General features: G+C 34.8%; 1 protein-coding gene across 1 annotated transcript; it reads right to left on the minus strand.

The window, feature by feature from the left end:
• Positions 1-568: 568 nt before the first annotated feature.
• Positions 569-13739, minus strand: LOC145603697 (ubiquitin carboxyl-terminal hydrolase 14-like). The gene is made up of 19 exons (XM_081659655.1): positions 13446-13739; positions 12852-13023; positions 11699-11811; positions 11031-11364; positions 9648-9742; positions 8911-9044; positions 8775-8831; positions 8599-8676; positions 7557-7611; positions 5979-6059; positions 5259-5457; positions 5081-5138; positions 4886-5008; positions 2895-2983; positions 2714-2803; positions 2437-2607; positions 2167-2291; positions 1947-2073; positions 569-1288 (listed from the first exon to the last, which is right to left on the minus strand). Exons 1-19 carry the CDS (start codon positions 13722-13724, stop codon positions 1110-1112), a joined length of 2559 nt encoding a protein of 852 aa, XP_081515781.1. The 5' UTR covers positions 13725-13739; the 3' UTR covers positions 569-1109.
• Between the last annotated feature and the right edge of the window lie 1370 nt (positions 13740-15109).

Consider the following 15109-nt stretch of genomic DNA (forward strand, 5'->3'; position numbering starts at 1 on the left):
TTCATGAATATTTACAACACTTTCTATTTAGCATGAAACCACTTATTATTTTAATGTTTCTCTCCCACTAATTCCACTTGCACCAATTTTTTATTGTTTCTTTCTCCAACAAACAATTATAAATATCCTAATCAGCCCCACTTGCACATTAATTTAATTATTTTCATGTACTATCCACTATTTTCCTAAATTTATGCAAACTCAAGTGTTGCAAGTATTTAGGAACACAACTACATCTATGATTATTAAATTTGTTGCAACATCTCTTTATTTACATGTCATTTTTCTCTCCTCATTGGCTCACTGCATGTGCTTTAGGGTTCGTCTCTCTCTCGTAAGCCCTAAAATTTTATGCACCGTCCTTGATATGTTGCAAGAATGTGGAAGTAATTTTAGGCTTTGTTTGGTTCATTGTTAGTAAAGGAAAAGAAGAGAAAGGAAAGGAGGGGAAAAGAAAGGAATAGAAAGGAAAAGAAGGAGATTTTATTTCCAATGTTAGGGAGATTATACTAGTATAGTAGTATATAGTGATCTTGAATAGAACAAGTTAGGGAGTATTTACAACGTAAAGTTCCTGCCAAACAACTTGTTCTTGAGATTCCACAGCATAATCGTTTAACATAACAAATTCAAATTTGTAAACTAAACATAGCAATTCAATCTAAATAAAGAATCAGCCTTGAGCTAGCTTTTAGCCTTTTACTTGTGTGTTATGTCGCAATTGATCTTAAGTCCAATTGCAAGATTTGTTATAAACTCAAAAATTCACTACAATTGACACTCTGAATACAATTTCACTATAAATGCATGCTAAACTCTATGGTAGCAGTTTGTCAACTATCCTTCCCACGGAAGCTACTTCCTGTCTCATATAAGCAGAGAATATAGCAAAATTTGTCAACATAACCTTTTTTTTCTGCCCGCAATGTATGAAAGAAATTTGCATTCCTAGAACGCTGAAACGAACTCGGAAACGAAAGACAATTCAAACAGCCTGCATCACGGAGCCAATTGACTTTGGAAGAAGATAGTCCTTCGGCAATCACAAAGCTAACAGCTAGATCTATCAAAGACCGGATGATCTGTTGAATATGGACTTGCAAACATCATCAATCAGAGAGTCTCTCAAAGAAGTACAAGTATCCCATATCCTTTGGAGGATTGACAGAAGCTCCAACTTTCTCGTCATTGTATAGTACCCATTTACCATCTTTGTAGATGTGAGCAACATAATGACCACAATGAGTTGAAGTTCCCATGTGACTCACAAATCCAAGAAGCCGGTATCCTGTATTTCAATTAGTAAGCTCTCTTGTAATTGAATGTATAAGCATTGAAGTCTAACAATTGGGAATATTCATATTAGCAAGGCTAAATTTTATAGCTAACTTTAATATAGGCAATTTGCTGGTTCAAGGAACAACCAAGGCTAATTTTTATAGCTCATTTTGCTCGGTTGTACCTTACCCCTGTTGCAAGGTACAACCGACGGTACTACTAGTTGCACAGGGAAGATTTTGATAAACTTATCAGATAGAAAATTGCTTCAGATATTTTACTCTGCCTGTCCTCTTTAAAATTGCCTCTGGAAAACATTGACAAAATTCTCATTCAAGTATTTTTTTTTTCCCCTTAAAACAAATTCTGAGAAACAAACAGAACTCAAAAGCTCAGCAAGACAGAGTATATAAATTGATCAGGAGCATGTGGGTTGCCAGCCTTAACAGGTATTTTTCAATTTCTTAATCACTGTGCTCGCTTGAAAAAATGATATGAAGAAGAAAAAAAGGGAAGGAAAATAAAAAAAAAAAAAAAAAAAAAAGGGTAACTATACCTTTTTTTTTAGACAAGATAATATTCTAGATATTAATATTCAGTAAAAATAACCACCAGAAATTCATGTTGACAATTGCGTGGATACATGAGGATGAGTAAAGATAACTTACTTCCTGACCCATCTGGTAGCTCGGCATCAGCAGCTGCAGCACCACTGCTCGATGTATCCATGTCTGAGGTAGATGAAGCATCAGGATTGTTAAATATCCAGTCAGTTGCTTTTTCAATATCTCCACCCTGAACAATTATCAAATAAAGCAAGCTTAAGGTCACAATAGTTTAAACAGCACAGAACAGAGATGCACAAAGCCACATGCAACACCGCCATACCATAGCCGTAAGAGCCCTCCGAGCAAGTTCTTCTTGGAAACCAAATGAAATCAATACTTCAACACTTGATGGATCAACAAAAACAGCAGCATTTTGAGATGTATCTGATATAGGATCATTGATATCTGACAAGAGAGTACAAGAATTAAAGTCAGATATACTATTTACAGCTGTCAGAAATTGCAGACTAATAGTTGATATACTTCAGTGATATAGGTCAAGCATATGCCATATCATATAAATATATATGAAGTATATAATTACACTTACCAGAATCATCCATGTGAGTAAGCAGCCAGTTCATTGCCTCTTCAACTCCAGCATTGTTAGTAAATATGGCAGCTTTTTCACAAGGTAATCGGCCAAAACCCATGGAGAGAAGCTGAGAAACAATTAGCTCATCGGCTACAAGTCTAGTAGATTCTGCTTCAGCATCACCTGCTGCAGATTGATATCAAACAAAATATAAATTAGAAAATCATTGGGTATCCCCAGTGATCAAAAAGAGCATGCACATGTGCACAGGAAAGAACAAGAATATCCCCACCACTTTCAGGTAAAAGCTCTTCTCCAGGTCGAAGGCCATTGCTCCGCATGTGACTTATGTCTATAATATCAGGTACATCAATGTAGACATCTATGATGCAAAACAGAGAAAATTTATTGGTCACAAAAATCAACCACTCATTAAAAATTATCAGGATATTCACAAACATAAAAATGCATACCAAGCTTTTTCGGCACCCATCCATCTTCCATGACAAATTTTCTCATGTGCAAGACCAGATAATCAGGAAAGGATGTTAGACCAGTAGTTCTGCATGGAAAATATTTGACAGATTAAAGTATAATTACATGTTACAGCACATGAAAAGGATGCAACAAACAACAATGTTTCCTTTAATTTAACCATAAAGAGCCTTGGGCCCAAACATATCTTCCAAAAAAAAGGTAACTACATTGTAGCATATCCTATTTCTTATGTTGCTGAGCCATTGGATGGTTCAGATACAAGGAACCAAAATTTGGCCAGATGTATTAAACATCTCATGACAGGGTAATATTCATACTCAGTTATCAATAATTGAACCAAGTCTTTACCATGGTGAAAAATGATGAACCAAGGACACTAAAAGTATTTGTAAGCATTAATCAATACATACATTAACAATTTAACATAACTCAACTCTGCGAATGACAATAATAAATGTTAAATCATGGAAACCAACCAAGCATATATCACCACGCTTGACCACATGAAGCTATCATATACAAAGTAGGACATTGACAAAAGAGACCTACAAAATATTCCATCTGGCCCACAAAATTTTTCATGGTTTCCTTATAAGAATGCCCGAAACATTTTGCAAGTTCCTTTTATGGTATCCTAAGTCTATCCAAATGTTCCTACTATGACTTTCTCTTACTATTTCTCTCATACCCAATATTTTCACTCTATCAACTTTAAAATTTGTATTTAACTTTAACTGTTCTTATTCTCACTTTCTTAATGCCAAAGCAACTAGGAACATATTTGTGGGATGAAAGGAGAAATAAATACAAAATTACACTACAAATTTGGCTTTGGTGCACACCTTGGCACCAAGCGAGTGAAGGCGTGGGCCAAGATACAATATACTTCTTAGATATTAGTAATGAACATGATATTTCTGCATTCTGTAACCCAAATCATCATAAAAGACACAAAGAAACAGTTAATGATGCAGAGATTTACTTCTTTTGCTTCACAATAGTTTCATCATATAGACTCTTTTCACTATTCCCATATGAACTTTGACCATGTTTAATTACTAATATCTAACAATAAGTATCATTATCTTAATTGTTGTTAAGTAGTTCATATATATTTCTAAGATTTTAATAAAAATAATTAAAGATATTTATAGACAAAGTAAAGCACTGGCAAATGCATATGGTCAAAACGACAAAACTATTGTGTAATGGAGAAAGTATTTATTGATTATTTTAAAACATCTCATCATTTGTTAATATCATTTTTTGCTCTTCTTCTTCCTCCAATTCTTGGTCTGCAGGTTACAGAGTATGCTTTCTCTCTTCAATCTATACAGTTAATGATACAAATGTATATTATGAAATTTACCTTGTTTCTTTTCTTTTTCAGTTTTTTTTATTGATTATTTTAAAACATCTCATCATTTGTTAATATCATTTTTTGCTCTTCTTCTTCCTCCAATTCTTGGTCTGCAGGTTACAGAGTATGCTTTCTCTCTTCAATCTATACAGTTAATGATACAAATGTATATTATGAAATTTACCTTGTTTCTTTTCTTTTTCAGTTTTTTTTATTAAACCAAGTCACATGACCCCCTCCCCCCCCCCCCCCCCCCTCTTTTCTGAATATTTTAAATAGTTTTATTTTAAGTATTTATTGAACAAAAAAATAATTTATCATTAAGAAAGATGTAAAATTAAAAGAGAAAGATGTGCATTGTTTTTTTTTTTAAAAAAAAAGACCTTTGTGTGTCTTAGGGGGCCTTTTCTAAAAAACTAACGCTACAAACTATACAATATAACTATATAAGTGCTTGAGGTAATGATGCTAGGCTGAAAATCACAAACCTCCGGACTACCCTACTGTTAATAACTAATAGAAACAAGAATAGCATGCTTGAATGACAGACATTGTCTACCTTAATAATGGTTATTGAGTACCACATGGATTGATGGATATACTTACTTCGTTGCAGTTGTCTTAGCCTTCAATGCAGTGCTGAAAAAGTCCATCACCTCCTCAGGAGCTGAGTAGCTAGCTAGGCAAGCTTCTAATGGCACCCTTGGACGAACTACTTCACCCGCAGCCCTGTGGTATAATACAACCTGAGTAAAATATTTAAAGCAGAGCAGGAAATGCATGACAACCAAGACAACTCACATTTCTTTTCCTTCAGATTCTGCTTGAGATTTTAATTTCTGGAACGCTTCTAATTGATCTAGAATTCAAAACACAAATGTCAAGGTCAAGGAAAAAAATTGAACAAATTTCTCCGCCTAGTTTAGAAAGAGTCGATTAAGGTCTTCCATAGAGCACTCAGTATAACCACAGCACATACCTTTATTTGTAGCTTCGTGCAATGGGATATTGAGAGAAAGAATGTAGTCAGATCGCCTATTATAGGTAACTTTTCCAGAGGGGCACTGAATTCTATCTTCAATACCGAATTTAAAGTTTCTCGAGGGATCCAATTTTGGATTCCCTGCATTAACCCGCTCAACTTGTTCTAGAAGATGCAGGAAAAACTCTAATGCGTCCTAGTCAAGTCAAACATTCAAGTCATTAACATTTTCAAGTATCTTACCAAATAACGTGTCATACAAAGAAAACTATCTCAAGTGCGTAGTAAACAGAGAGTTTACAGAACAATGAACCATCCAAAAGCTAGGCCAAAAAATTGAAACAGAAGATACCAATCGTGTTAACCGATATTATCATTAAATACTCAGGTCGCTGAACAGGTATCTTCAATAGAGTAATTTAGTAATTAAACCACTTAAAGCATGTAGAATTGCAGACTTGGGAGGTGCCATAGGCTGACTCTTTCAAGTCAGGTCCAAATATGCTCATACCCAATATTTTCAATCAGACTTAATATTGATAAGTCTGCACAAGCACAAATTTGATGTAGGCAGTGACTGCATGCTTTCAAGCAGGAATTCTTAACAAAATGCAGTTCTATGCAGCTACATGACATTCAAGGAGGCAGCAGCATATTAACAAAAAATGTCATCCAAAAAGCAATAGTTTTATGTGTACAGTTAGTGTTTGGACAAACCTGCTGTCTCGTGGTAGAAAATTCTGGATGACTGGCAGCAATAACTGTCTTGAACATCCGAGGAGGAATGCCTTCCTGTTTCTGAAGGTTCAAATACAAACAAGGCCAAAATTATTCTTTTGTTTCTTAAATGAGAGGTGAAGAGGAGGAAAGGTAAAAAAGTTCTCAGCAGTAGCAATATTCAAATGAAGCCATCAAAACGTACACTACATGAAACAGTCCCAGCTTGCAACTGTGTTTCCTTAACTCAAGATAGTCCCAGTTTGCAACTGTGTTTTCTTAACTCAAGATGGAGATTAAGGGAAAAAAACTATCACCAATATATCAAATGGGCAACCCTAAACATTTGAGTGCCTGGATGAAAGTTCCAATAAAGCCTCTAGCACCAAGAGGTACAGCTATGTAACATATTGTTACCTTTCTTCAGGTAATAGCAATGCTCAGAATGAAGCACTGAATGTTTCAGGCCTACCCAATGTTAAAAATTAGGTTCTCTATGTTCATCCCCTCACCAAACACACAATATCTTGTTTTTTATTCTAACCACACTCCCCCACCCACCCTCTTTCTCTTTCCCTCCCATCATATTAAAAGGAGAATCTTATCATCTTATGACCTACGTTGCACATATTAAATTTTGTCAGAACTAAAGTAAATTAGGGAAATGAAATTATTTTTATTTGAAGCTAGAACCATAAATGTCTGCCAAAAGGTGCTTTAAATTTACTCTAAATTCTTATCACAGTTTAAATTTAGTGATTAGCTTCTCCTCATGGTTTGTTTGTCACAACTCACAAGATACAACCAGAAAAATGTGTGCAAATAAATAATATGGGCATGGACATAAAACATTATTTTTTAAAAGCATAAACGGTACAAAATTATAATTAATACTAAGCCAACATTATGGCTCTCATATGAAAATGATCTTAGCATAACTTTCTTCCTACAAAATAGCCTGATTTATATTGATTCTGTTGATCTGTTTTAAAGTGCACGGTGAATTCTTATATATGTAGGGTTGGGACAATGTCACAATTGATCTTCAACAAAGGGAATAGCTATCGCTATGACTGACCCCCAACAATAATATTGACGATAGGGTATTTATATAAGAAACCACATGTCCACAACTGATCATCAAGAAAAGTAATACTTTAAATATCACACAATGATGAAGGGATAAAAGGGATCTTTAAAACCCACTTTCCTTTCCCCGACCCCAAACTCGAGTATAACCCCCTCCCCCCCCCCCCCCTGGGTATAGGGAGACCCAGTGTACAAACCTCATCACAAAAAACACCTCCACAGAATTACTCGCAGCAATTAATGTACTTAACATCCAAGTACAGACAGCATCCTTATACTAACAATAAAATCAAAGAGCTTTCCTTCTGTCTTTTTAGGAACAACAGACAGATACTAAAGTTATCTGCAAATAATTCATGGTAAAGATGTCAATATATCTAATAAAAGTCAAAATAAAAATAAGAACTAAACTCGACATAGCAGAGCATGCTCAAAGGGCAACGGATGATAAGGAACTAATTGTTTGTAGATTTAACTCCAGAAACACACCTCTGATGATGGAATTGAGTATCTCCCAGATAGCAATCCGTGACCTAGTTTGGCCCTGCCACACAACAGATGTCAGTCACAAGGCAAAATCTAACATGAGAATCTTACAACTTATAAAGATAATTACTACTACTTTAAAAGAAAAGGAAATGAAATTTTATATGTTTTAAAAGTACTTCAAGAATCCATAAGGAATAAGGCCATGTACATATTAGCCTTCCTACTCTCCTGACCTCAGCATTGACATGATATACTCAAAGTGCTGAAAAAGGATTATCACAAAAGTAGAAACTCTTCTTCTTTCTAGAGGCAAAATCATAAAAACTTTTCGCAATACAATAACCAAACAATTAAATGTAACAGAAAAATGGAGTAAGACCAATCTTCATGATTAAATACAAAAGATGATCAAGGACAAGGAGAAGACTGCAAGTACTAATAGGAATTTACACTATCATGGTAATCACTAAGCTTGAGCTACTCCAAAAGTCAATCAAAGAAATAGTATTTAAGTCCAGTCTGACTATTACAGGTCCAAAAAAACAAACAAAAGCATGAAAATGAATTCTTAATGAATAGTTCAACAGCAATAAAAAACACATCTTAAGTTCATTCACTACATTAACTGCTAAGTGGTTCACTACAGAGGAGCATTGGTGAGATAGAAAACTGAAATCCTGTCAGGCAGCATAGCCCCCCACACACACACAGTGTATGCCATTATAATCAACCATTTTGTAGTAAAGCAGCCATCAAACATCCCAAACAGAGATCTACTCCTAACATATTCTACCCATTCATTTGAGATATGAGAGGTATCAATATCAACTAATCCGCAAGACATAGTTTCAGTGACAGACCTAAAGACAAAGGACTGCTAGCTCACCCACAAAACATCCAACATGAAATCAATTCATAACAAATTATATTTTCAGTCTTTTTTTACCCATACCTTTGAGAGATGAGAGGTATCAATTTCAACTAACCCACAAGATTATTTACAGTGGCAGAACTAAAGATAGGAAACTGATAGCTCACTTACAACTGCATGTTCAGGTCCACCGTTGGATCAGCAGGAGCAGCATCAAAAGCACTTTTCAAGCTTTGATTTGCATAATATCTGATTGGTTAATTCCACAATAAAACCACTCTTCAGAGAACTATATTCAAATTCTAGCACAACAAAAAATTGAAGAAAAAAACTATATAGAAACCAACCTAGATATAAAAGCATGTGTGGTATATGCTACTTGCATAGTTGCTGCCAGATAACAGCTGTGTGGAAACACAAGTATCATTAGCAGAAGAAAGGCAAGCAATAACTCAATAGAATCATTTTATTCAATTAAATCACCTGTTGCCAAGATTGACAAGCCCAGTATAGCCTGGGCCAAATATTGGCTGAAGTGCTTCAGCACTTTCTTGAATCCGGTTCCAATCAAAGTTTGTATTCTGGTCAAGCTCCCTTTCGGCAGTGGTCATTTCAGTCTAACATAAATTACAAGTAAAAAAATGTCAGATTATACGGAGCAAAACATGAGAGAGAACAAGTCAGAAAGGATTCACCCTTCTCCCACAAAGAAAGAAAAGAATAATTTCATATAAACCCCATGACATGGCATGGGTTGTAAAGGATTTGTGAAAGAGGTAGGCATAAGCTACTATACCATGGTATCTCATCTTAGGCCTGTCAGATAATGAGACAAATTAACAATGCTACAGCCATAACACACTTTCTTGCTTTTAGCATGCAAAATATAAATAGCATGAAAGACTTTGTAGGGGGTGACACTGATCATGTGAATGTCAGCCACTAAGAGAATTGCAATTTATAGAAACAAACAGGATACTAAATGACCTTTTTATTTATCCTCAGCCGATGCAACAACCCAAGTATTACTCTAGCCTACTTCTAAGCAATGAATAAGTGTACAGGCCATAGCTTGATCATTTCTCCTTTGTAGCTAGGTGGAAAGTCAAATCAAAATTCACTAAGTCCCTTTCCAGTTTTCAAGATTACACCTAAAAGTTCAAGAAACCATAAAAAGAAACAAAAAGTACAGGATCAACAAAGACAATTAAGCTACTAACCTTTTGCAATGAAGAAAAATCAATCCCAAAATGTGCCAAATGCTGTGAAAGAAGCGGGTCAATGACACTTTCATCCTCCGCATAAGAGAAAACATCTGAGATGACAAAATGTATAGTCCATAATTATATATGGCCTCAATAAATGAGTGGACTCTTCATAGAAAATAAAAAATAAAAAAGATATTTCTTTTGGCAGGAAGGGAGCTTATGGAGCTGTTCAGCTAAAGCTAATAGCAATACTGTATGATAAGTGGCAATCATCAATAAGATAAACTAAAGCTTCTCAATTTTGTATCGGAAAATGTACCCGTCATAATAAGCTACAAGCTAACTAATAGAACGAAAATAAAGAAGAGAGAGAAAGGAGAGGGAAAGAGTAAAGAAAGGAGTAAGCAACTTCCTGCAGACATTCCAAGAACACCAAGCCCACTAGGTCGCAGATGGGAGATCTAGAGCATGGTTTAATGCAAACGAATACACAATGATTTAGTGGAGAGTTAGTCTCAATTCAAACAGCTTCACAAATTTATCTATTGTTTATTAGATACACCTCACTTCAACGAAGCTAACTGAGACACACTTAGCCGAAAGGAACTCCAAATTGCCTCGGTGCACCTTGAGCTTTTCTAACATTGCTAAAACTCCAACAAACTTTCAACTTCTTTTAATAATAAAAAATAAAAAGCTTCTAACAAAATGCTTTAACAAAAGATGAAATTAAACACACGGATACTAAGGGGGCTCACTAAGAGTTGAATTAAGCGAATAGTAAGCAAGATGTCAGCTTAAAGGTTATCATGACTAGTACCTTTGTTAACTATTATCAGCCAAATAAACCAATTTCATCCACTTTACAAGTTTTCTAAAGACATGTGTATAGGCAAACCAGAAGATGAAGAATTCTGAAGGAAAAATAAATTCCCATGGCGTCACATAACGATGAAGATGAAATATGATGATTACTTATTACAGCAATTTGCAAGATTAAGAATCAAATTTGGGATCTCTTTGTGAGGTTGATCATGGTTTAGAAGATTCAACACCAGTATTCCTAAGTATAATATCATAAGCATCCAAAGTCCAAACTAAGACTTTCAGGTTTAGAACTCAGTATTCCAAATTTAAAGGCATTTTTTGACAGAAATAAGTTTAGAAAGCATCATACACATAAAAAAAAAAAATGATAAAAGCAACATAAATTGAAATAAAATTAAAACAAAAGGCATATTCACAGAAAACGATACTACTCAAATAACAGGACAGGCAAAAGAAATAATTGGACGACAGAATTTGAAACATGTGAGCAGATAACAAAATATTTAAATGAAAAATTTATAAAAAAAAATTGTTGTATGACACACTAACGACTAACAGTAACACTACCTGCTGCTTCCAGATCAGCAGTTATTGTGCCAAGCTTCACAGCAAGAGGGTATTTTGTCTCATTGTAATGTTCAACAGCATGGTTGTTGCCACCAGTACCATCCCAATTTTTTCTACCACAAAGGATTGTTCCGTCTGTTAGATTTAACCAGAGATTATCTGTTTTATCACACTTTGCACACTTCCACCCAGATGGAGGAACAACAATGCCATTGCCAATCTGTGGCAAACCCAAGGCATATGCACTAACTTGCTTCTCAGCTACCCAGGCTGCAACTTGCTCTTTTCGCTCAGCATCCTCGGCCAACAAAATTGCATCAACTGCCAACCTTACCTATAACATACACACATGTCACACAAAGATCAAGACAATTTTCTATCTGATTATTTGAAACATTCAGCAAACCCGTACGCAAACTCAATCAATTGAGTGTGTTAGACACATACTACTTACCTACTTAGGGTACTTACCACTATGTAATGTATCATATTGTTTCAACAGCTTACTATCCTATTTGCTTCATAAATAGAACTCTCATATTGCACACCTAAATTACTCTATGAACCAGATTTCCACTATACACAGACCAAGAATGCCAGCTATTCCCAACAAGCTGGAATGGAGCCAAGGATCTTAAGAAAGGAGAAAAATAAGGAGCAGAGAGTACCTTTTCTGGCAACTCCACTGAGGGGAACGGAAGACTAGCATAGTCTGGCAATATCACAATGCTATATGATTCTTCATAATCAGGTTCACCACTACCAAAACCCCCTTCTACACCTACAATCACACCAAGGATATCAGAATCATCCCACTATAATGAGATTCATGACATAGGCTTTCAAAACAAAAGCACATCAATAGGGATTCCAGTAATGCAGTAGATTTAGAACCACTGAGGGGAACGGAAGACTAGCATAGTCTGGCAATATCACAATGCTATATGATTCTTCATAATCAGGTTCACCACTACCAAAACCCCCTTCTACACCTACAATCACACCAAGGATATCAGAATCATCCCACTATAATGAGATTCATGACATAGGCTTTCAAAACAAAAGCACATCAATAGGGATTCCAGTAATGCAGTAGATTTAGAACCAATCTAAGAATTGTCATTCTGATTATACACTCAAGATGCAGAAGTTCCGGCCAGAGATCACAAAATCACAATATCAATTATCTGTGTAGAAAATTATACATGTCTTGAATTTTATAGATTTGGGATGTAAGAGTTATATTAGAATTCTAAATCATGAAAGTTACATCATGATTCCACAAAATCGAAGTTAATGAAAAATAAAGTAGCAAGTTCATTCTCCTTAAAATATCTATAGTTTGAGGGCTAAAAGAAGGATAAATTGAAGGAGCTTCCAAAATTGAGGTTAAAAGGATCATGGCAACACATGTAATGCTGAAAGAAGTTCAAACCCGAGTCAAGATCACTGCCATGCACGTTTTAAATTGCATTTACATATTATTTGTCTTATATAACCACTGCTATAATGTAAAAGTTATGCTTGTTTTATGTGTCTTAAAGAAAACGAAAAAAGAAAAAAATGGCACCTTATAGGCATTCTAGACATGTTTATCCCTATTCCTTTCTTTATTTTGCCACTTTAATCACTTACGGAGTACATTATGCTTATTAATTTGAAGTCTGCTCCAATTCTTTAAGCAATGATAATACAAAACACAATATATATATATAAAATGTTACCATAGCAGTAATGCAGTTCAATTACCATATCCTCACAATTAAACAGCATGAAAAGGCAAAATGAAGAAGGCAAACAGTAAGAATTGAAACAGCATACCAATAGCCAAAATAGTTGGCTTCTTTGAAGGCCTGTCTTCTGCAACCACCTTCTTTGTCTGCTTAATGTGTAGATAAACCGGATTCCGAGTCTTTTCATAGTTCCATTGCACAAAATCTTTCCCAAAGGCAAGGAATGAAGACATATCCACATACAATCCACCTTCCGATTTCTACAACACCACCATAATCGCATTCAGCATGACAAATTTCAAGAAATTATATCACTGACACTACTAATAGCAACCTGAATAGTTCTAAAAAACGAAATGCAGCGTAATCATAACAATAAATCAACAAGCAAAAGATTAACTCCAATGATTTTTTATTCTCTTGCATGAATTTTCAGCACACATTTCAAATTCAAGATTTCAATCATTCTTCATCACATCACCAAAAACCTAAGTTTAATCATCTAAAACCGCAATTCCGCCATTTCTAACGTTTTCCGAGTAAAATTCAATACGCAAACAATCATCAAAATCAATCACTAGGTCAAAAAACAATCAATAACAAAAATCAATTAAACATTTGCATGAATTCCAATTGAATAAATTCCAGCAAAAATCAGCGAAACTGAGGAAAAAGAACTCACAGGAGTATCGAAAGAAACGCAGCATTCATGCTTGAAGATGCGATTGGTAGGTTCAGGAATTCGAACGCGAGAGAGGTTCGCTCTGAGTACATCCATGGCTTCCACCATTGTTGAAGCTTGATTGATTATCAATGGAAGAGAGGAGAGAGAAAGAGTTAGAGAGAGAGAGAGAGAGAGAGTAAAAATGGAGGAAAGAATCAGTGAGTTTGCCCTAAGCTTAAGAGCAAGTGAATTTGCGCCGAAAGAAATGAAATGAACAACAGAAGAAGCGTTGTTCATTCATATATACACGTTTCAATTTCAGTCTTAATGGGAGGTATTAGGGGCGATGTGATGCTAGGAAAGGAAATTGCTCTTCCCATTACTTTGGATCACATTCGGTAGCAATTTGATTGTCGTGTAATAATTCAAATTACGTTATTACGTGACTATATCTCATATAGAGGATATAGTAATGTTATCTAGATAATCATTTTGGATTATTCATATTTCTAATTGACCTATGTTTGTTATTGAGAAATAGTTTTAATTGTGATTATTAGCCTCGAGAAAAGAACAAAAGAAAACGAACCTGAACTAAGGACTACACTACCAAGTTTAATGAAGATTATTGCTTCTTAATCTTTAGGGCTATCTGGGTCGACCTGTCAAGTCACGCCACTTAAATCCTCCAATTGAACGATTTAAAGATCATTAAAATGGCACGCTTTTTATACAAGCAAACACCGTAATTAGGATGCGCTCTTTCACCTGAACTTGACTACTCATAATAACCTAAACAGACATTGATTAGCCACAATCTCACCTTGTGTTTACACCTATATAGGCTTCATGAGCCCTAACTAGACATTAAAAACCCATGAAACTTGTAGTGACACCGGCCTGGCCTAGTTACCAATCTTCCACCTAATATTTTGTAGCCCCAAATCTTTTCTAGTCTAATTAAAGAATCTTTTGAAAAGCGCTCAATTTTGAAGAAAACCTCTTTGATACTAAACTTGCAAATTAAGTGTCATATGCACCTGTCTCAAAATCAAAACAGTAAAAGAGTGTTTCCTTATCCTAAAAAAAAACCTAAATGAGTGAAAAAGGTTAAAAAGCTAAAAATTGAAGAGCTTGAATAAAATGAAACTATTTACCCCAAATTAGAAACAATGAATCCAATAACCTAGAATGTAGCTCATTTATCTATTTATATATTTCTAAAAACTATTATTTCTCTCATTGATATTTTCTCTCTTTGTACTCATTATACTCCCTCCGTCCCCTTTTGATAGTCCATTATGGGCAAATTTTAGTCCCAAAATGTTCACCTTATTTGCTTTTTCCAACAATCATTAATATTAATTTTTTTACCAAAATTCCCTCCAATTTGCAACAATACTTGTGCAAATTTAAATTTCTTATGTAAATTTTATTTTCCCGTGTACTTTTATTACTTTCTCTCTCTACTTTTTTGCATACCCAATGTCAATTTAATTTTTCAATGTACTTTTACTAATTCTTATTTGTGTTTATTAATTCCCGTGAAAAATGCCCATAAGGGACTATCAAAAGGGGACGGAGGTAGTATTATTTTTGTTTATGTAATTTCAACCACAGATTGAATCCAAAGTTTTCACCAAATATTTGAAATCCAACTAACCAAAATTAAGGATATCATT

This window comes from Chenopodium album, chromosome 22 (assembly GCF_948465745.1).
Source record: "Chenopodium album chromosome 22, dcCheAlbu1.1, whole genome shotgun sequence".
In the NCBI taxonomy this organism is placed as follows: Eukaryota; Viridiplantae; Streptophyta; class Magnoliopsida; order Caryophyllales; family Amaranthaceae; genus Chenopodium; species Chenopodium album.